Source organism: Podarcis cretensis (genome assembly GCF_951804945.1).
Source record: "Podarcis cretensis genome assembly, chromosome: 10".
NCBI lineage: Eukaryota > Metazoa > Chordata > Lepidosauria > Squamata > Lacertidae > Podarcis > Podarcis cretensis.
In genome coordinates, this window is record NC_137179.1 from 35,073,525 (window position 1) to 35,096,266 (window position 22,742).

Sequence of the window (22,742 nt, forward strand, 5' to 3'; positions counted from 1 at the left end):
TCATTTGCATAAAAACAAACAGGTGCAGGCAGGCATACCCCAGTGAAAGGGAGTACAAAATAGTTAAGAGCAGAGATAAGTATCTAAGACATAATCTTGTTACATGTCTCCCCAATGTGCAAGCAGCAAGAGTTTCCAGGGGTCCCAAGCACTTTTCCAGGGTTTGGTTTCCTTGGAATGAAGGTCAGTGGGGACTGTGGTGTCTTTAGGATATAGGCTTGTATTTACACATATTTACAACCTGAGCATAGGATGGGTGGGCTTCCAGCATTAACCTCCCTCCCTCAAAAAAAATAGCTTGCTTCGCACAGCTTTGGATCCAGCATTGAGCAAGACATGTTTCTGTCCCCTGCTTCCAGCCTGCCTCTTCCAGCTCTCTCACACAAACACCTAGCCGCACTTTGGCCTGTTGTTCTCCATCACTTAGCAGTTACAACCTAGTTGAGGAGGGCACTTACATGGCCACACACGGTCATTGTCTTACAAAGACAATTCAGCAATCTCCCCTACTAGACTCTAACCCTCACTGGATATAGGATACTAGAAGGGACTTGGGTCATCATTCAGACTGACCTCCCCAAACACATAAAATGCTATATTTTTGATCCTAAGAAGGGCCCATAGAAGGGGGGCTGGTTGAAGGGGACTTTCCCAACCCATCTTGTTCTGCAGCACCCCAAATACGGTACTCTCCTGAGTGCCAGGAGACCCTCCTAAACAGGATGAGCTGTGGTATAGGAGGCTGAGTGGGGAGAGTGAACTGCCCAAAGTTGGGCACTATTAATGAGCCTCTTAGGATCTGTTGTTGTTTAGTCGTTTAGTCATGTCCGACTCTTCGTGACCCCATGGACCAGAGCATGCCAGGCACTTCTGTCTTCCACTGTCTCCTGCAGTTTGGTCAAACTCATGCTGGTAGCTTTGAGAACACTATCCAATCATCTCGTCCTCTGTCATCTCCTTCTCCTTCTGCCCTCAATCTTTCCCAACATCAGAGTCTTTTCCAGGGAGTCTTCTCTTCTCATGAGGTGGCCTCAGCTTCACGATCTGTCCTTCCAGTGAGCACTCAAGGCTGATTTCCTTCAGAATGGATAGGTTTGATCTTCTTGCAGTCCATGGGACTCTCAAGAGTCTCCTCCAGCACCATAATTCAAAAGCATCAATTCTTCGGCAATCAGCCTTCTTTATGGTCCAGCTCTGACTTCCATACATCACTACTGGGAAAACCATAGCTTTGACTATACAGACCTTTGTCGGCAAGGTGACATCTCTGCTTTTTAAGATGCTGTCTAGGTTTGTTATTGCTTTTCTCCCAAGAAGCAGGTGTCTTTTAATTTCGTGACTGCTGTCACCATCTGCAGTGATCATGGAGCCCAAGAAAGTAAAATATCTCACTGCCTAGATCTTAGGATCTAGACCCTACTATTAAAAGGAGAATTCACTGGAGGGCGGGGAATCAAACAAACCCATTAATCTTTCCTCTTCCCTTTTTCTGATTCACATTATTGAATCTTAGAATCAAGTGGAAGCAGAATGTTTTATAAGTAGAGGGAGCATATGCCAAAATACTCACTGAGCCAAGGCTGAACAACTGCAAATGAAAGCTGTTTCTGTTTCAATACAACAACTAGTGCAAATATAAAAGTCCTGACAGAGCTTGGAGCATCAGCGTTTCCAGTAAAATGTTTCATAAAATAGATCCTGTTTCCTTTGAAAACATTATGGGCTGCATAAAATATTAATTAAAAGGGAATGTCAGCCTTTTCACTATGCAGACAATTCTGTCAGCTCCAGAGTGAAGAATGAGAGCCTTTACAATGGAGATGCTCTGTAAGGCGATACAGTTCTCTGCATCAACAATAATTGACTCCTTATAGGGTTCCAGAGCATGCTCTGAGGAGACATATGCAGCCATCTTGCTGGTGGCAGGGTCTGAGTCTGATCAATGCCAAGATGGCAGACTGTCTTATAACTCCATGTATGCCACCTTACCAGATGAAAGAAAAGCAAGATATGAATGAAGCAACTAAGAGCATAAGAACCTATCACCAGCCTGCTGAACCAGGCTAATGGCCCACCCTGTTCTCACCGTGGTCAACCAGATGCCTGTGGGAAGCCTGCAAACTGGACATGAGCACAGCAGAGCCCATAAACCATATAGAGCACATCTTTTCCTCTCTCATGTAAGTAAAATCAAATGGCATCCAGGGGAAAAAAGAGGGACACTCTAATTGTGCCCATTAGATCGCTTCCTGATGACCTGTTTATTGCTCAGTTATTCTGATTTGTTTTCAGGGGTGTTAGATAATGTCAGCTATTTAATTGAGAATTCGTTCTGAATTATTTCTGGCTCCGCCTGCACTATACACTTAAAGCTGTATCATACCACTTCAAACAGCCATGGCTTCCCCCCAAAATTATGGGAAGTGTAGTTTGTTAACCACCCAAAAGACTGAATTGGTTGAGAGTTGTTTGGAGACTCCTGTTCCTCTCACAGAGCTACAGTGGTTTAACCATCAGTCCCTATTCCCAAGGAACTCTGGAAATTATAGCTCTGTGAGGGAAAATGGGTCTTCAAACAACTCTCAACCAATCCAGTCTTTTGGGGAAGCAGGTTGATCAACCTGAATTTGTCAGTATGTGATTGAATCCCACCCTGAAATAGTAATAGTTTGGAGGTACCCATAGCCTGAATATCTGAGCATAGACTTGGGAACCATCCATATTCTGTCTTTTATTTGGGATCTCCTGGATGCTACCCCTCAGATGTAATATTCAGCACAAATAATCTTAGAATATATATCAATTTATTCTTCAAGTTGACATACACTGATCAAGGCAGGTTTCTGCTAGCTACAGCAGGCAAGGTTATCTGGGTCTAGATACAAATCTGTAGAGTTCTATATAATAATAATAATAATAATAATAATAATAATAATAATAATATAATGTACTGTCTGCATTTCCTGTCTAGCAAAAGTACTCATTGTCACTGTACTATTTATAGAAGTTACTAAGAGATCCACATATAGCATTATTACCTTAATTCCAAGGTAGAAGAAAGAATTAAAGGACTATCCTCTACAACATACATAAATATAAAATACAGTGGTACCTCAGGTTACATACGCTTCAGGTTACATACGCTTCAGGTTACACACTCCACTAATCCAGAAATAGTGCTTCAGGTTAAGAACTTTGCTTCAGGATAAGAACAGAAATTGGGCTCCAGCGGCGCAGCGGCAGCAGGAGGCCCCATCAGCTAAAGTGGTGCTTCAGGTTAAGAACAGTTTCAGGTTAAGTACGGACCTCCAGAACAAATTAAGTACTTAACCCGAGGTACCACTGTACTGCAATCAGTAATTTCCAGTCATATACATCGCCAGTAACAAATGTTACACTGGATCCAACTTAAGTTAGTCATGACTAACTTGACCCATTGATTTCAAGGGATCCAACCAACTGTCATGGAAGCATCTAAACAAATATACAACTTACAGATATTTTCATATGTGCCTTATGTTCTGAACTATCCTCTGTTACATTCCATTTATATTCAACATATAATACATCTGCTAACAAGAATCTATTGGCTTCAGTAATAATTATTCATTAGGGCACTGGTGAAAGGACAACTGATTTAGTGTGTTACGAAAACAAGATTTTCAGAGTTTAAACATGTTCCAGAGAGAGAGAGAGACAGAGAGAATGGATACGTAGGTTTCTTGAATGGCAAAAATATTTTTAAAGCAGGATAAAATGACTAAAATAAATACTCCCCCCCCCAAATTACCCTTGGAACCTAGTACATAGGTAGTCCAAAAATACCCCAACGAATAAAAAAATCTGAAAATGCGATTAGTCAAAATGAATGACTCAGAGTACACTGTAACATAGCTAAGGTGTTTTCAGACCAGAAACCTGAAAGATGGTGCACATGTAGCTCAAGACATGGTGATTACTAGAAAACTCTGAAAATGGAACATTTTTACACCTGGGGCACGCTGACCTCATAACAGAGTCAGTGTACCAAGACAGAACATGTCAAGGTGAACATTAGGTGTTTTGTTTGCATTTTCAAACTCTATCTTGGCAGAGTTGAAGCAAGGAGCCTCTATCTATGCTTGTAGAACACAAGATGCATTTACTAGTATGTATAGTAAGACGAATGAACTTGTACTATAATTAATACTTCCTCCAGCATTCAAAACCTTTTTTTAGACTACTGATCCAACCTAGGGAACTTGAATGTACAAACTCTCCGAACAAAAGCTCCTGTATTCTGCTCAACACCCTACACACTGTAGCACCTGAAAAGGTTTGATTACTGTACCAAGTCTGTGTGGGGCTGCCCTGAAACATGTTCAGAAGCTTTGAATTGGTATGGAATGTCATGGTGAGAGTTCTAACTGAACCCACTGCATGGAGCAAATGCTATTTGCTTCCACCTCCAGTTCCAAGTGCTGGTATTCTGTTTAAAGTTCAAAGCAATATTTGGACCAGGATATATTCAGGATTCAAGCTTACCTGCACCTTTGATCCACATCACCTCATCTTTAAAGGTTAATTGGGTAGATACTCAGGACTAGGTCTTTCTTGCCATTGCACCCAGGCTCTGAAACTAAAATTGTTCCCCTAGGACCCTCACTTTGGGCCTCCTATCCCTGTGTAAACACTTTTCTTTTGTGCTGGGGGGCTTTGAGGGGTGGGCTATAGTTTGCTTAATGCGTTTGCTTTGCGGCTTTCATTCTTATTATTTTATGCTGTCTCACTTTGCAGTTGATTGTTTTATGCCAGTTCTATACTTTTTGTTGGCCACTTTGGACGTTCACCTCAAACAGCAAAGGATTCCATAAGTGCTCTAAAAATAAATAAATCACTGTCGTCTGAAACATTTGGCCATCACCACCTTCTTCTCCCTGCCCCAGTCCACTTAAGAAAAAGCTTCTTTCCATCACTTCCTTGCCTGCACATATGGAATTTTAAGTTAAACTAGATTCATTCACCTAACTATTCTGCTGCTGAATTGAGCTTGGACCTTCCAGGGTGAAACTCCACAAAGCTGAGTGCCTTTCTTAAACATGATGTGTTGAATCCGTGTTCCCCCTCCCCAGGCATCCTCATAACCCAGCAAAACCACTGCTGTAATTGATAGGAGAGGGAGATTTCTAACCTTGCAGTCCCTTTTCAATAGCAGATACATGAGAATGGGAGGAATTATGCAATACATCACTGCGTTTTTTACCTGACCATCAGTAACAGTCTATGCACAGGTTTTGTCCCTTGCACTGGAAGGCAGCAGCAGATTGGCTTCCTATTGAGCACATTTTTGTTTATCTCCATTAAGGATAAGAGTGAAAACTGAAAATACTAGCTGTCTAGACACCTGCTTTGGCAAAATAAGTATACGCTTCTCGTTACTTCCACACCAGATTGGTTGGATTGGTACACCAGTGTTTTTCCAGAGAAAACATAGCCATTTACTAACAATCTAGTCTCTATCACTATCATGTTCGTGGTATTACGTTATTTTTGATTTTGAAAGAATAGTTGTTTTACTCGTTATTTTCTAATTGGAGAAAGCCCTCGTGTTGGGCTCATTTCATGATGCGTGAGCTGCTGTTTCTTTTTGCTTAAAAAGCTGGAGGGAGGGAGAGGCAGAGCCATTTTGTCCTTTCAAAATAAGCTCTCCACTGGCTTCTAATAGGCTTTGACTTGCCTGAACAGAGAAGGAATTAAGTTCCTCCTGTGAAAAAGGCCTCCCCTTACTGAAGACCAATTAAATTCTAAAATTAGATGAAAACATTTTAGACAAAAATGCTAGCATGCAGTCATCTAGGTAACTGTGCGATTTCATTGCTAGGACCTCCCATTATATCATGTTTCGCTGCAGTTTCTTGTATTGAAAGCTCATTTATAGTTTGCCTTCGTATCCAATTACATCTCTCACTGAAATCTAAACAACTTTCCAGCATCCTCCACCTTGAATCCTGAAAGCACTCGGTCATTATTTAGTTCAGAAGAATAAGCATAATGGTAATGATGATGATGCTTGACTGAAGCTGGTTTGAAGGGGTCCTAAATTCAACCCCTGACATTTAGGGGAGACCCCTCCCTGGAGCACAGCTGCCAGTCAGTATAGACTTAGCAACATGGACAATGCTAGGCCATGACAGTATAGTTTCCTTTGTCCCTCGCTTTCCAAAGCACATTCCATATAATATAGAAACACTGTTTGCAAAATCCAGCTTTCTTCTGGAGTGCCAAACCACACCATAATGAAGCTGGAACGTCCAAACCCCTGGGGCTATAACAAGTTCCTAGGATCTAAAAAGATGGATCTAAGCAAAAAAAAACAGGCAACTGTCAGTGAAACCCTGGGGACAGAACATTTTCAACAGTCTATGTGTTAAGACAGCCTTCTTCCTATGCCTAATGGAGCAAAAATACAAGTAATAATTTGTGATTAAACTGGTCAAGGCCACAACATCCATTGTCTTGAGTATCTTCTGCTGGAAATACATTGGCAAGCAGGAAACTCCCCCAACCTGAACGATGTATCTTACTTATTTATTTTATTGTTATATTTCTAGCCCTCTGCAAGGAGGTCAAGGAGCTCCCCCTCCCCATTTTATGCTTACAACAGCCCTACAAGGAAGATTAGGCTAAGAGATAGTGTCTGGCCTAAGGTCACCCAGTGAGTTTTGCAGCTAAGTGGGGATTTGAACCCTGGTCTCCCAGGTCCTGGTCCTAATGCACAGGTGCATGAAAATGCAAATCAATGTGCGAAAGATTAGGGGAGGGGTAAACAGGACAGCTAAATCTACATTGCTCAGAGATATTTGTGAAAGGTGTTGCCGGAGGAAATTGCAGCTAACCTTTGTGCACACAGACATTCGACCATATGGATTTTCCCCCCGCTGTAAGAACTATCCTGGACAGGGGCCAGGCCAGAGAGCCAGGGAGGCAGACAAGCACAGAGAGAAGCCATCATAAGGAAGGAGAGAAAAAACCTCAAGTACAACTGTGGGTACTTGTGATCTGCTCTGCCCAGTGCTGCAAAACTGAAGAGCAGGCACAGCCTGGTCCATCTTGATTCTCCGCTACTGAAGTGAAAGGACTGGCCACCTGCCATAGGGACATAGAAACAGTGGCGGACCTTGGAGTCTCAGATTTCAGTGGCACACTCTGTGATACCAAAATCCACCACCCTACCCTGCCTCTCGCCTTCCACTGGACTTCATAGCTGTGGCACCTGCTGTGGCATTCAAGAAGTTCTGCACCTGGTGCAACCGAACCAGTCACGGTCCCCTAGATCTGCCTTCATGATAGCCATGTTCCGCTTCCATATTCATGATAGCCATGTTCTGCTTTCACAGTTTGGTGGCAGTAGGTCTCCAAATACCAGTGGGCTAGGAATAAGACATGGGGAAGGTGCTGTTGCACTTGGGTTCTGCTGGTGGGCTTCCCATAGGCATCTGGTTGGCCAGAAAGGGGAACAGAACGTTGGACTAGATGTTCAGCCTGATCCAGCAGGGCACTTTTCATTTTCTTACACTGACTGGCAGCAGCCCTTCATGGTTTCAGGCAGGAGACCCATTTCCAGCCCTTCCTGGAGACACCAGGGGTTTCATCCAGAACCTTCTGCATGCAAGGCATGTGCTACAGCTCTTCCACAGTGGTGCTGCGAGACTTGACAACATACCTTCCAGGATCCCACCACCAGTACCAAACTCATCCCTGCCCTCCATTGTCCAAGTGACTTTCGGCCCCATGTGAGACCCACAGGCACTCTGGCGAATTAAAGATGTATGGTGGTATGGCTTGTCAAGAACTTCATTCTGGAAGCAGTACACCTACTGTGAATGCTATACAAGACAGACGACATGGGGACTACAGTGGTAGCTCTGGTTACAAACTTAATTTGTTCTGGAGGTCCGTTTTTATCCTGAAACTGATATTAACCTGAGGTACCACATTACCTAATGGGGCCTCCTGCTGCCACCGCCACGTGATTTCTGTTCTCATCCTGAGGTAAAGTTCTTAACCCAAAGTACTACTTCTGTGTTAGTGGAGTCTGTAACCTGACCTGAAGTGTTTGTAACCCGAGGTATTTGTAACCTGAGGTACCACTGTACCACTGTGGCAGCTTCGTTTGGGGGGCTCTCTAGGGGTTATGGGGCCTTAGGCCTATGGCCAACAGACTAAATCTAGCAGCCCCACACCTGCCCAACCCAGAGGGCAGCACACAATTTACACAGGACAGATATAATTCACTTTCTATGTGGTTCTATGTGGTTTGGCTGCTTACTGCTAAATGTGTAATGCTAATGTGCTGAAACAAACTGATTAATGAATGAACTTTTGGCCAAGCATTGTGTGGTTTTGCGCTTGTTCAAATGGAATTTAAATGGACCTGTGGCTACTGTAACTGGGCTGAGGAGAACAATGCAGTGTTAAAATATCCATACCGAAAGAGTTCTCCATGGGCTTTTCTCTGAACAATCCTAGTGCCAACTTTGGAAGGTGATTCATTACAGTGAACAGGACATGGACCCACCAACTTTAGGCTGTGCTCAGGGAGCCCCCACCTGCCTATTTTTCTTTCCAGCCCAGGAGATGGCACTAAGCCTCTTCCTGAGTCTCAGTGTTCCCCCTTGTACTACTTGGAAGGAGAAGGATGGGAACAAAACTAGAATTAGTTAACCACGCCTTTCATTGACTCTGGCGCCACCTACTGTTGTGCTCCCAATGGGAACCAGTCATCACTGGCTGCTGCCTTTGAACAGCAGGAAGGTGTTTGAATTGGGGCCAGCAAGTACCCAAGTGCCAAAACCGAGAGCAGTTTGAGAAGCCACTTAACATAAAACCAGGTGTTGAAAAGAGCTCATTCACTGAGAAGTTTAGTTGTGCAGTTATGCCTTTTTATGTTTTTGACGGCTACGCATTAACATGAAATATTTGTTGTATTTGAAAACCTGCTACCTGGTAATGCTCTTCATCCTTGTTGTTTATTAATTGCCAGTAAATACAACAGCAGCCTGCAGTTTGGAAGCCTGTTCCTGTCTGACGGCTAATGGGAATCCTAGCCTCAAACAGTGTAACTTTCATGCAAGTACTTCATTCCTTATACACAGATTTCTGCAATCATATATATATAAAATATGCCACTGACAAGAAAGACATCATTGCAGCACAAGACCTTGCTGCATCTTTCCTCTATGTTCCATTGTGTACATATGAGTGACTACATGTTAACACTGCAAAACTTACAAAATTCAATAATATCTGCCTGAGAACTTTTATGAATGAGAATCTACCACTACACATTCAGAAATGGCAAACCTATATTGACACATACAAGCTGTAAGGTAGGAAAGCTGCTCTCACCATCTCCACGTTTCAAAGCATAATCTCAAATGCCCGGGGGGGCGGGGGGCGACAACCAAGTACAGTGGTACCTCGGGTTACAGACGCTTCAGGTTACGTACGTTTCAGGTTACAGACTCCGCTAACCCAGAAATATTACCTTGGGTTAAGAACTTTGCTTCAGGATGAGAACAGAAATCGTGCAGCGGTGGCGCAGTGGCAGCAGGAGGCCCCATTAGCTACAGAGGTGCTTCAGGTTAAGAACAGTTTCAAGTTAAGAACAGACATCCAGAACGAATTAAGTTCTTAACCCGAGGTGCCACTGTACCCCCTTGAAGGCAGCCCTGTATCGGGAAGTTTTCAATTCTTGATGTTTTTATTATGTTTTTAGATATGCTGTAAGCCTCCCAGAATGACTGGGGAAGCCCAGCCAGATGGGTGGGGTATAAATAATAAAATTATTATTGAAGAAAGATCCTTTACCTGTGTGGTCTTGGCTAAGCGTATCTTGGCTGCTGCTGCTGCTGCTGTAAGAAGGTACTGGGGTGATAGACAGTGAAGCTGGGCAGGACAAAGGAGCAGATAAATCAATTTGTGGCTCAAAATGTTGGCACAAGCCAGCATCTTCATGAAACCAGAGAGGAAGATGGTGACCAACTTGAGAGGAGGGATTCTTCCAGTGAGAAAATCCAACTGCAAATGGACCAGTAGCATCATATCCTGAAAGTAAACAATGAATACATTTATAATAAACATAAGTATATAGGAAGAGCCTTACAGGATCAGACCAAAGCTTTCTCTTTCCAACAGTGCTAGCCAAGTGCTCTGGGGAGGCCCATGAGCAGGGAATGGAAGCAACAGGCATCTCCTATTGTCTTTCTGCGCCAGAAACACTTTTTCAGAAGCATTCTGTTCCCAGACATGGAAGTCCCATATACCACTTAACCATGATTATGTGACACGAACAACCAGCAACTTGATTTGAGCCGAAAGTCACACCAGTGGGAGGTTTCACTTTCACATACCTTCTAAACACATTAAGCACTTTTCATTTAAGGTCTGTCGTTCAGGCTCGTAGACTTTATTCAGGTTTCCATCTATTCAAATGTATGCAAAGCTGGAATTGCTACAATGAATTGAACTAAACAAATCCTCTCCGGATGGTGAAACAGTAGAATAGGCCATGCCTGACCAGTTTTAAAATTATGATAAATGTGCTATTAAAATTACATGTGTTCCAACTACTAGAAACCAGTCTTCCAACATCAAGCACTGAAACAGTATCTAACAAAGGAGATCAAACTTACTGTTGTTGAGGAGTAGGTAATAAATGAATCTATTATTTTCATGTCTTTTAGCTTGCAAAATGTAGCTCATAATATCATTGCTAACAAAGTAGAATACATTGACTATTAAGAACACAGATAAGGTGTTTAGAGCCGTTTTACATATATGCCTAGACACCATGCAGATTCATGGGAGGGGGGCAGAGAACCAGACAGCCCATTCACAATAATTTATTTGATGTTTATACTAAGTTTACATAAACTTAGTGTTTATATAACATTATATATAATGTTAGACAACAGATGTTTTTATAAGCATGTGTATTTCTACTTAAAACTTCTTTAGGATATTAATAAAATGTTCCTAGTGAGCACCCAAGCACTTTCCTTTTCTTTTCAGAGCACTTGAGGTCTTAGTTGTCACAAGATGGACCTCGGCAAGGTGTGGTACAATTCATGACTGCGCATTATAGAAGGATAACCAAGGCACTTAAATTAAAACAAAACGTTCATCTTTTCAGCTGAAGTAAAGAGAACTTTTATAAAGGGGGGAAATACTATTGCATTCTGCAAATAAACAAACTAAGCATGTGTGTGTGTGACTGTTAGTGTGAAATCTCATGCAATTTCTTACCCATTGTAATTTGGCTGATGCGACTGGTTCCAGTAGAAAGAGTACTGTTGTCATAGGAAGTTTCGTTCTCTAAAAAAGAAAAAGAAAATTTAAAGTTAGAAATGTCAGACAGAAAGCCCTTCAGGGAGCCTTTGGCAACTGTGCTGCCTGCAGCTGATGGGAGTTATGAATCCCAAACATGCAGAGGAAACCAGGTTGCCAAAGGCTGCCTTCAGGTGTCAAAAACGGTTATAAACCACAGATTGCCTCTGTCACCCACTGCTATTTTAAGAGGCTACCAATGAAAGCTTCTCTCCTGGAGCTAATAAAAAGCTTCAGTGGTCAGTTTTGGGGGAACCACAGCATGTAGGGGAAGGGTTAAGCCCCTCTCCTTATGAACCCAATCCTGCTTTCTCCATCACCTTACAAACTTCCTTTGCAAACGCCCATTGCAATTCCTCACATATATTCCTAATACATGCAACTCCCTAATGATGGAAACATTTTCATATCCCTTTCATATCAATTATTTCTACATATATTGTCAAGATCACATTCAACTTCTATTTTCCAGCCTCAGTCCATCATAAGACATAAAAGTCCCCTGAAATCAAGAGGGAAAGAGCTGTGCTTTCTGCATTAGCTTATATACCATGTCTCTGCCAACCCATCACCATGTTCGGTTTCCCATCCTCCAGGTCACAGGATTAAAGCCATCATTTTGGAAAACAGTGGCTTGTTTTCCCCTCACCTATGCAAGGCACACCTACTTTAAATGTGGGGAAAGACCAAAAACTATGTGACACCATTTACATAATTGTAGGAATTTTTTTAAAAAGAAAATGATGAGGGGGCTGACCTGGATTGGGATTTCGATGGGCGAGGTGCAGCCCCATCTCGCTCTCCCACCCTTTCTGCGGTTTCTGCCCCAAAGTGGCTATTGCTAACCAGCAAAGCAAAAAAAATTAGGAAATAAGGAAGGCAGCTATTCAGAGCATATAGGGAGGTTTGGACAGAATACTTTAAGTGCGAATAAGTGAATTTTCAGATAGCGAGCGTGCAGATAGCAGCACCTGTGTGTATTTGTAATGGTCAGTAGTTATAATGGGTATATTATCCTGTGCCTTGTGGGACAACTTCAGGAGAAGAAAAGGCTAAAGAGTAAACCCTATACAAATCCAGGCAGTTGGGCAGCGTCTTGTACGCCTCCTTCCAGCAACTCTTGCAACCAAGCTGTTGCCAAATGTATTTTTCTGCTTTCCCACATCAGCAAGGCTGAGAGGGGGGTCTTGTTGTCTGGGCGGCCCAGGATCTCCATACTCACGGCTTCACAGGCTTGCACCTTGGAGAGGTTACCTCGATGCCACTAACAGCATAAACAACGCTGAAGGCATAAATTACACATTTATTTAAGAGCTGTAACTCTGTGCCCCCTGCTGGGGTCCCAATTTGGATTTTGTGATGGGGGGGGCAGATCACCTGCTGTCTATATAGATAGGAAAGCTCCCATTCATACCAATGGATGTGCTGCAGCAGTTTCTGCAATAATTCCAACTGCTGAAGAATGCTTTTTTTAGAAACCCCTTAGATAAAAGGAAAGATTTTAAATTGTAAAGGAAAAAAATCAAAGGCATCACTGTAATTAATAGCCATTATACCTATGCCTAGGACTTGCCGATCGCATGGTCGGCAGTTCGAATCCCCGCGGCGGGGTGCGCTCCCATCATTCGGTCCCAGCGCCTGCCAACCTAGCAGTTCGAAAGCACCCCCGGCCCGGGTGCAAGTAGATAAATAGGGACCGCTTACCAGCGGGAAGGTAAACGGCGTTCTGTGTGCTGCGCTGGCTCACCAGATGCAGCTTGTCACGCTGGCCACGTGACCCGGAAGTGTCTGCGGACAGCGCTGGCTCCTGGCCTATAGAGTGAGATGAGCGCACAACCCTAGAGTCTGTCAAGACTGGCCCGTACGGGCAGGGGTACCTTTACCTTTTATACCTACGTGCAGACTTGCTTCAGCTATTATCTCATGCCTAAGAAATATATCAATATACGTTACTCTTAATCCATCAAACTGTGCCCATGTCTGTGTGTCAGTGCGATGGGCAATAAATAATCTAAATTTGTTAACCAAACAATGCTGCCTGTCCCAAGTTGATTTATGCATGCACACCTTCTATATGTTCAGCTTGCTGACTAGCAGTATATCTAGCATGGCTGATTATAAGCGCTTGCCTGAAATAAATGCTGTTGCTTCTTCTTTTTAAATAATAAAATATTCACCATTTTACAAAAGTGACTAGCTTCATCAAAACAAAACAAAACCATGCTTTATGCAGTCTCCATCTCTTAATTTGCTGCAGAGTGATTTAAAGCTCTCTTTCCAACACACAATCAGCACCCCAGCAGATCTCCTTGCAGTTATGAATGTTCCTCAGACTATATTCACTAATAAATTATTAACAATCAGAAATGCAAAATAATAGGGCAAGTAACCCTATCCTAAACCGTAGACAGCAAAGCAAAATACAATGACAAAAGGTGGGTGATATACGTTTCACGTTTAAAAATTAGCTTTTAACTATGCTGCCAGAGATATAAAGAAAATAAGGAGTCCCCAGACATATATGTCCAGAGCAATTCTACACATATTTACTCAAAAGCACTACTGTATTCAATGGGCTTACTCCTAGGTAAGTGCACAGAACGCTGCTCATTGTCGCTATGAAATTCCCATGATTCTAGCATCTCACTGTATCCCTCTGAAACCCCCACATGTGGATGCAAAACTATAATTAATTCTTCCCACCTCAGTTAACTGAAGCGAGTCTATCTGTTATATCCATTCACAGAGACCCTCACGCTGAGGGGGTTTCAGAAAGGTACTCAATCAAGATGAGTTCCTACAAGTGGAGAGAGGTGGGGATCTTTCTTCCCACTGAAGCATGAAATACAACCTATCTAGCACAAAATTCCCCTAGGAAATATGTCCACAATGACCACACATCCACACAGGACACATTCTCAGTAGCAAAACAAGGTAAGAGCTCCATTTGCTTCTCCCAGTCGCAACTAGTAAAGTGAGCAGAGCACATTTCAAACGCAGTAAGCTTGTTTCTATTTGTTTGCTTGTTTGTTTACCATATTCAGCTAGCGAAGCCATTCTGCTGACTTTCTTGGCGGGGCTGTTGCCAGGGTTACAGAACATCGCCAGGTCTCTCTGAGATGTCTGCAGGTCATCCCCCTTTGCTGCCTTCCGGATAGGTCCCATTTTGCAGCACCTCTGGTCCCCTGGACATCTACCTGGTTGGAGTTTCCTTGGTAGGTTCCAGTCTCTTTCTCCAAGTGGCAAAGGACACGGGGGCCACATATTAAACAAAGAGCCTCTCCATTGAAAGTTCTCTCTCTCTCTCTTTTGTTCAGAACTGCTTGGAACAACTGGAGGTATTTTCCTCCTTCAGCAAGCAAGGTAACGTCTGCCCTGCTTTCCTTTCACGTGATGCACCTGACTGCTGCTGCTGCTGCTGCTGCTGCTTCTCTGAGTCAGATCTTTTACAGCTCTCGGTTAGGTGCTCTGTTCTGGATTGGAGGGGATAGGAAAGCAAGCGGCTTAAATTGACAGGTAGATAAATAGATACAGATATATCTTTAAAAAGAACAAGAATCCTCAAGCAAGATCCTCACTGCAAAATATCTTCCCCAGAACAAGGGACTTTAAGCAAACATGATCGTACTGACATGGGGTTACTCCAGATGACATGTTTACTGACCATTCATCCTGTTTGCTTGTGCAAATCTTACATGGATTTGCTTGTCTGGAGATTGTAAAACAATCAGCGTTCAATTCTGATTATGTCCTTCTGATTTGTGCAGAGGTGATGCATTTTGCTGTCAACTGATTGCTACCCACACTTTCTAGTACATTTCCCCCATAACTTTCCTAACTGCAAAAAGTGGAATTGTTGCACCAGAATGCTTTAATCCACTTCAATTGCACAAACTTAAATTCCCAGTATGTGATTGAATCCTTCCTGGAAAATGGTGACAATCTAGAAGTGACCCCCACCCCACCCCTACACCTAAAGAACAAATACAGAACACAGGCTTAACAATAAGCCATGCAAGGTGAATTTTTGCATAGATGCATAAGCTGTATACATACTGCTGTTTACTTTGCATCTGATCCACTCTTTCTACTGTTTTGGGAAGTAGTATACACACGACATCAGCTACAATCCATATCTGCCCTATCTTTATCCTGTCATTTCTTAGGATGCTCTTTTCCCCAAAGAAATCAATTGCAGATGTGAAATAGCTTTCACAGCATCCATGCTTTCACATCAGACATTATCCCAAATAAAATGGTTTTCAATGGAAAAGCTTTGTGTAGTCAAGTTAAGAGATATGGTAAAAACAGAAAAGGAGCTTGCTAAATCAGGCCAATGGTTGATCTAGGCCAGCATCCTGTTCTTACAGTGGCCAACCAGAAAATTGCAAGCAGGACCTCAGCACAAGAACACTCTCAACTCCTGCGGTTTCCAGTAACTGGTAGTATTCAGAAGCATACTGCCTATGACTGTGGAGGCAAAGCATAGCTTCTATCATGGCTAGTAGTCATTGACAGACATTATCCTCCATGAAGTTGTCTATTCATGTTTTAAAGCCATCCAAGTAGAATCACAGAGTTGGACCTTATAGTCCAACCCTCTCTGCTCAATGCAAGGAATCCAGAGCTAGCACATCCCCAACTGAAATTACCCTCTAGAGACTTTGTCCCATTGCTGAGTAATGCCAAGGAATATAGATATATCTGTGATGTAATGTGATGGAAATGTGAAAGGTGCATTTTCTTTGTCATACACCAAGCAGATTAAAAATGATCTCATATGGTTCTCATTTAAACTTTCCTTTCATTGCACGCATAAACACTCATCACCAAGTACATAAATTTCCAAAGCAGTAAAGCTGTTATTCTATTACAGTTAGCAAAACACTGCATTCTCCGTTTATATTGTTTGCTTCCATTTTTAAAAAATCTATTTTTGCAAAACATCTATTTGAAAGCTTCTGTTCTTTTATTGGCTAGGAAGCAGCTGCTAAGTGACCTGAATAGAGAAAACAATTGGGTTTTATGAGAATTTTTTCAAGCAAGTCAGTAAGATTAATTCTGTTTCTTCCCCATATGACATTCCAACTGAATTTTTCATACTGCTTTTAATGAATAAATAGTTTACAGGTGCACATCCATATACTTTATGAAACACATCTGCCATTGCATTCTATTATGAACATGGGAAGTTCTAGAAAATATCTCAAGACCTTATGGATACATACATTCAACACAGTAAGGTAACTTATATTTTCAGATCATTCCCCTACAAAATATAGCACAGTTCTACGCATCCAGAACGCAGTTTCATTTCATCCAGGAATGTGGAACCTGCAGCTTTTTATATGTTATTAGATTACAACTCTCATCATCCCCAATCATTCACTGTGCTGCCTGGGGCTGACGCGAGTTACAGGCCAACTATGAAGGGAAGTAGGTCTGCTGCTAAGAGACTATTGGAAGACAGAGAAAGCGAAGAGAAAGCAATAAAAGGGGTCTGGCCCCAAACTCCAGAGATGAGTCAGTAAGAGGGAAAAGAAGAAAGGAGAGGTAGAAGCAGTTGCTCGGGTAGTATATAAAAAAAGAGTGAGAAACTGAACTTCCCAGAGATGCTAAGTAAAAACAAATAAGAAGTACAAGCCTCCCCACCAGCTGATTCTCTGAAGGCAAGAGACCACCAGAGGGCTCCAGGCAGTGCTTCTTTTCTTAAAAAAAAAATGTTTAAGGGTACAGTGGTACCTCGGGTTACATACACTTCAGGTTACATACGCTTCAGGTTACAGACTCCGCTAACCCAGAAATAGTGCTTCAGGTTAAGTACGGTACTTTGCTTCAGGATGAGAACAGAAATTGTGGTCCAGTGGCGTGGCAGCAGCGGGAGGCCCCATTAGCTAAAGTGGTGCTTCAGGTTAAGAACAGTTTCAGGTTAAGAACGGACCTCCAGAATGAATTAAATTCTTAACCCTAGGTACCACTGTACTCTCATATTGACTCAAGAAAATATCATTTTATAGTTCAAATGGGGGAAAATAAATACAGTAAATGGACAAAAGTACAAAGATTCACAAAATGTTTAGGGGTATGCGTACCCCTGTGTCTCCCCAGAAAAAAAGAACTGGCTCCAGTTTCTGAGGACTCCAGGCACCTTAGGAGCTGGCAGCGATATTCACCAAAGCCAATAGGAGGAAGACTATAGTCAGAGGGCTCCATCATAATCAGAGATACCTTCATGCCCTGCTTGTGACGTTGCCAGAGGCCTGGCTACTGTCAGAAACAGAATGCTGATCTGGATAGACCGTGGATGGGTTTGGGTAAAAATGAGTGAGATTTACACTTGCAAGAAGGTTTCTTTTGACATTTAGTAGTATTGCTTCATTGGACTCCACACTTTTACATACAGTGTTTTTATTCCATCCAAAACAGTCTGAATACAAGTAATGGCAGGTGGTGGCACAGAAGTATCAGTGAATGGGAGACACTGGAAGGCTCTGGTTTTGACAAATCTTTTGAGGACGGGAGCTCTGCATCTGCCACAGCCACCAAGGATTCCCCGTGTAAGAGGCAAGGAATCTCAAACTGGAATGCTAGCAACAGGACCCGGACATCTCAGACTATGTACACATTAGTGGCTTGAAATTCAGCAAGGCCCTTTCCCCTCAATGCATTTCAAGTTGTATTTGCACCTTGCTAATACCGTATTGGCCTGAATATAAGCCTCACTTTTTTTCCAAATTCCGACCGTGAAAAGGTAAAGTGCAGCTTAAATTCACCTTACAAAAATTTGCTTTTACGATATCGCTGCTGAAACAGACATATGGTAAAGTGGAATTGGTGTGAGTGCCTGCAGAATTTTAAGGAAGCTGCTTATATACAGGCATTGTCTTCCCCCCCCCTTTGAATTTTAAAGGTGTGGCTTATATTTGGGTCCAGCTTATATTCGGGCCAATATGGTAGGTAAAAGGTAAAGGACCCTTGGACGGTTAAGTCCAGTCAAAGGTGACTTGGAGTTGCAGCGCTCATCTCTTTTCAGGTTGAGGGAGCCGGCATTTGTCCACAGACAGTTTTCCAGGTCATGTGGCCAGCATGACTAAACTGCTTCTGGTGCAACAGGACACAGTGACGAAAGCCAGAGCGCCCAGAAACACTGTTTACCTTCCCACCGCAGCGGTACCTATTTATCTACTTGCACTGGCGTGTTTTCGAACTGCTAGGCTGGCAAGAGCTGGGACAGAGCAACAGGAGCTCACCCCGTCATGGGGATTCAAACCACCGACCTTGTGATCGGCAAGCCCAAGAGGCTTAGTGGTTTAAACCACAGCGCCATCTGGGTCCCATGGTACACCTTGCTAACACACCAGAGATGAGGCACTGATGTCTTCTTCCAACATCTATTATCTGCTTGGTTTCCCTGTACCTGCCCCCCTCCCACTCAAAAAACCCTCCTATTCATGAAGCTGTCTCTGCACATCCACAAGGCTGTCTCAAATGTACACACCTCAGTTTAAGTGCAAAGTGAATGTGGATTGTGTTTTCAAATAAGAGGAAACTGGTTTAAGGGGAAACACATCAGACAGCAGAAACTACAGGATAGATATGGATTGTGGCTATCCTCATGTGAACATGGTTTCAAACACCAGCCGTGAGGGCAGGGGAGCCAGAGTAAATGGTAATATGTACACAGCAAAACTTCCCAAGACAATTTGACAGCAGAAAAAGCTTCTGTCTGCTATGCTGCAGCGACACCACTGCAGAGAGCCAGAAGGTGGTATTGCAACTGTCAGCTTATCACAGGACAAGAGACAGATATAGTTCCACTTTGACCTATAATGCTACTGCCAGATCTAGAATGGCCCCGCAGGCTAAGCGACTATTATCATGACTGTATTTATATAGACAACTCAATTAACATAGGCTCTCTTGGCTGAAAGAAATATAATATGCTGATATTAATGCAAGTCCCCAAAAATAAAGGGTGACATGAAAACTGCTATTGTTATGCCACAGAAAGGAAGAGGCAAAACCAGTTAAGAATCTATATTTGAAGGTCACAATTTTTTTTCCCAAAAACCTAAATGGATAAAAAGCTGTTCATTCACCCGGCACAAAAAGGCAGGGTGACTTTTCCGCTGTTAGGGTGCCACCACTGAGAATGGGGTGCTCATCTGACAGGCTCAAAAAAACAAGCCCTTAGTATCATTGCCCGCTCATGTGGAATACTCTGCCAATACAGATTCAACAGGTGCCTTCTGTTTCAACTTTTAAATGCCTGCTGAAAACTATCCTATTCCCTCAGGCTTATGAAGGCAAATAAAAAGACACCTTTCCTTAATTTTTAACCGAATTCAGATTTTAACCTTTAAATGTGGATTTTATTGGATGGTTGTAAATTGCTCTGATATTTTTTAATGAATAAATATAAATAATAAATAAAGAACCTCTCTCTTGTCCCCTCTTCACCTCTTGTTGCTCAGGCAGAAGCGGAGCTGCAATCTCCCCAGCTTGACCACTTGTCTTTCCTCAGATCATAAATCCTGGCAGTGAGAACACACCAGTCTCTACCAAACTCACATCATGCTCTTGCACATTTAAAAAGCAGTGGCTCTATTGCTAGCAGTGGCCAATTCGAGAAGAATCAGAAGGCTGGCCCCACATGCCTGATATCAGGTGCACTTAAAGCACAAAGGTCTACATCCTACCCAAATCAATGCAAAATCCCCACTTTCTTTAAGATTGCACCCAGGTCTAATATCAGGAGACGATGAGGAAGCCAAAACTGCTTAGCATGCTTTCTAAAAACTTGCTGCGCTCGTTGCTCAGTTTTGACAGCAGCAATAAATACTTTCAAGGTACTTCAAAGGCTCAATTTCATAGCGCGTACACAAATACACATAATTTATTATGGTCCCGTTTCACGGGTTCTTGTAGAATGCTGGACTCAGCAGAACTGAGGTGCTATTAGACATACTATTCATCAGAATGACACTCCACGGTAATTAGGTTTTTCCAGCTGCAATCACGTTGGCCCATACAATGGACTTCACAGCATCTGTATTTTTGAAGGGTAAACAACAACGACCACAGTTCTTGCAACCTACAATCCATAAATAGTTATTTAAAACCAAACACTTTATGCACAATGTAATATTGAATCAATACTTTTATTGGCATTTCTAAAGCAACTAGTGGCACCCGCCCTGTGGAACACCCCCCCACCAGATGTCAAAGAGAACAACTACCAGACATTTAGAAGACATCTGAAGGCAGCCCTGTTTAGGGAAGCTTTTAATGTTTGATGCATTACTGTATTTTAATATTTTGTTGGAAGCTGCCCAGAGTGGCTGGGGAAGCCCAGCCAGATGGGTGGGGTATAAATATTATTATTATTATTATTATTATTATTATTATTATTATTATTAAACCACTTTTAAAACTATGAAATCATAGAAGGGTCATCTAGTCCAACCCCCTGCAATGCAGGAATCTCGGCACACAGTCACCCATCCAATTTGAAACAGTACTGGACCCTGCTTGGCTTTGTAAATCTGCTAGCCATTTTGTTGCAAATAACACAAAATGAATGCCTTGTACTGTACAAAAAAGCCAAATGAATAAAAGGATCACAGCCCAAACAACAACAATGATTTGTTATTATTGGAGCAGCTCCAAAAATGCAGCACCTTCAACTGGGGTCAGGAACTAAAGATCTGCATGGAGCTTGCCTCTCATTTGACATACTGAGCTACAGATGGTGGCCTTCGCTGTGGAAAAACCTTCAGGTCCTGGACTGACTCCCGTACTTCATGAAGTGGGTGACAAACAAAACTAGGATTTCAAAGAGGATGTTAAAAATGCACATTGTGGTTGTCAAGAGTGGATGTAATTAAGGTATGAACTGGTGTGCTAAGATTGCTAGCCCTTTTCTCTCCAATTGCCATCCTTTGTTCATATATGAAGTACATCCAGATGATGCCATTGTCAAGTTGTTGCAGACTAATCTGCAACAATTGAGCTGTTTAGCTGCCCCTTGTTTTTTTCAGACTTTGCATGGCAGGATGGGCGGACTGGGGATTAGTTTTGCAAAATACCTGTATTGCAACATCAGCTTGCAGGGACCCTGTTACTTTAACTAAAGCACTTCCTGACTACAGATTAAATTCATTTTATTGTTTCCAGTTGCTCTGCTATTTGCCCTTTAGACTGGCCTCTCTGAATTGCCCCAAAATTAGTTTCTGAGCGACTGGAGGGGGAGGGGCTTTAACTACCAACTATTACTCCTCCTACTAGCAAAACAGCTATTTGTATTTATAATAGTCAAGTTAAATAGGAAGTGTTTAATTACTAAGCCAGGATGAATTTTAACTTCCAATACTGTATTGTGAAAGGCAATCAGTCTCACAATCACAAATCTCTATTTCTCCATCTCCATACTTTGTGGTCTATACTTCAGATGAATAAAAGGATATAAAGCATAGAGGAAAGAGGAAAGTAGCGCTTTCATGTTGCAAAGGACTTAACATTGAAGCCAGTTATTTATTTATTTTCTCTACCAAACAAATTTCCTAAAATAGGAATATGACAATACAGTGGTACCTCAGGTTAAGAACTTAATTCGTTCTGGAGGTCTGTTCTTAACCTGAAGCACCACTTTAGCTAATGGGGCCTCCCGCTGCTGCTGGAGCACGATTTCTGTTCTCATCCTGAAGCAAAGTTCTTAACCTGAGGTACTATTTCTGGGTTAGTGGAGTGTGTAACCTGAAGCGTATGTAACCTGAAGCATATGTAACCCGCAGTACCACTGTAATAGTTTAGCATAAAGGATATATTTAACCTGCAATCCAGCCACTTGGGCATAAGTACCATTGAAATCCAAAGGATTTCCTGCCAAGTAGACATGTATAGGATTGCAGTGTCCACACACTGATTTCTGAAGACAATAAAGATGTAGGAAAATCATATTATTTCAGTGACATATTTCTAAGTTCACCACTAGAGGTCCCCAAAGTACTGATCAACTTTCAAAAGGGAGAAGTAAAAGCCTAAGCTCATTGCACATACCAGTTCCTTACTTTACCTCATGCAAAAATCCACAGGCAGGGAGGCCTAAGTGCTGAAAAGCTTATGGTGCAAAGCAGGGCTGGGGAGAGGGGAGCATGACAAGGCAATAAGAGGACCAGATAGAGGCCCAGGTGACCACATTTAGCCCTAATGCTCCCCACACATAAAAGGTCCCGATTACTTCTCCCAGACTCCACCCCTTCCTTAAGGATTGGAAGACCTTAAAGTAGCAGTAGTTTTTCCTTGGCCAAGCATTCCGCCTCTTCTCAGATACAGTAGTACCTTGGTTCTCGAATTTAATCAATTCCAGGAGTCTG

At 42.5% G+C, this 22,742-nt stretch overlaps 1 protein-coding gene across 1 annotated transcript in view; it reads right to left on the minus strand.

The window, feature by feature from the left end:
* ANO4 (anoctamin 4) overlaps positions 1-22,506 on the minus strand; it is a 167,766-nt gene extending 145,260 nt beyond the window's left edge. The window contains exons 1-4 of the mRNA XM_079991894.1: positions 22,442-22,506; positions 14,403-14,840; positions 11,287-11,355; positions 9,850-10,086 (exon numbers count right to left, since the gene is read on the minus strand). Of these exons, the coding sequence (XP_079848020.1) occupies positions 9,850-10,086; positions 11,287-11,355; positions 14,403-14,631 (535 nt within the window). The 5' untranslated portion in view covers positions 14,632-14,840; positions 22,442-22,506. The remainder of the gene's footprint in view (positions 1-9,849; positions 10,087-11,286; positions 11,356-14,402; positions 14,841-22,441) is intronic.
* Between the last annotated feature and the right edge of the window lie 236 nt (positions 22,507-22,742).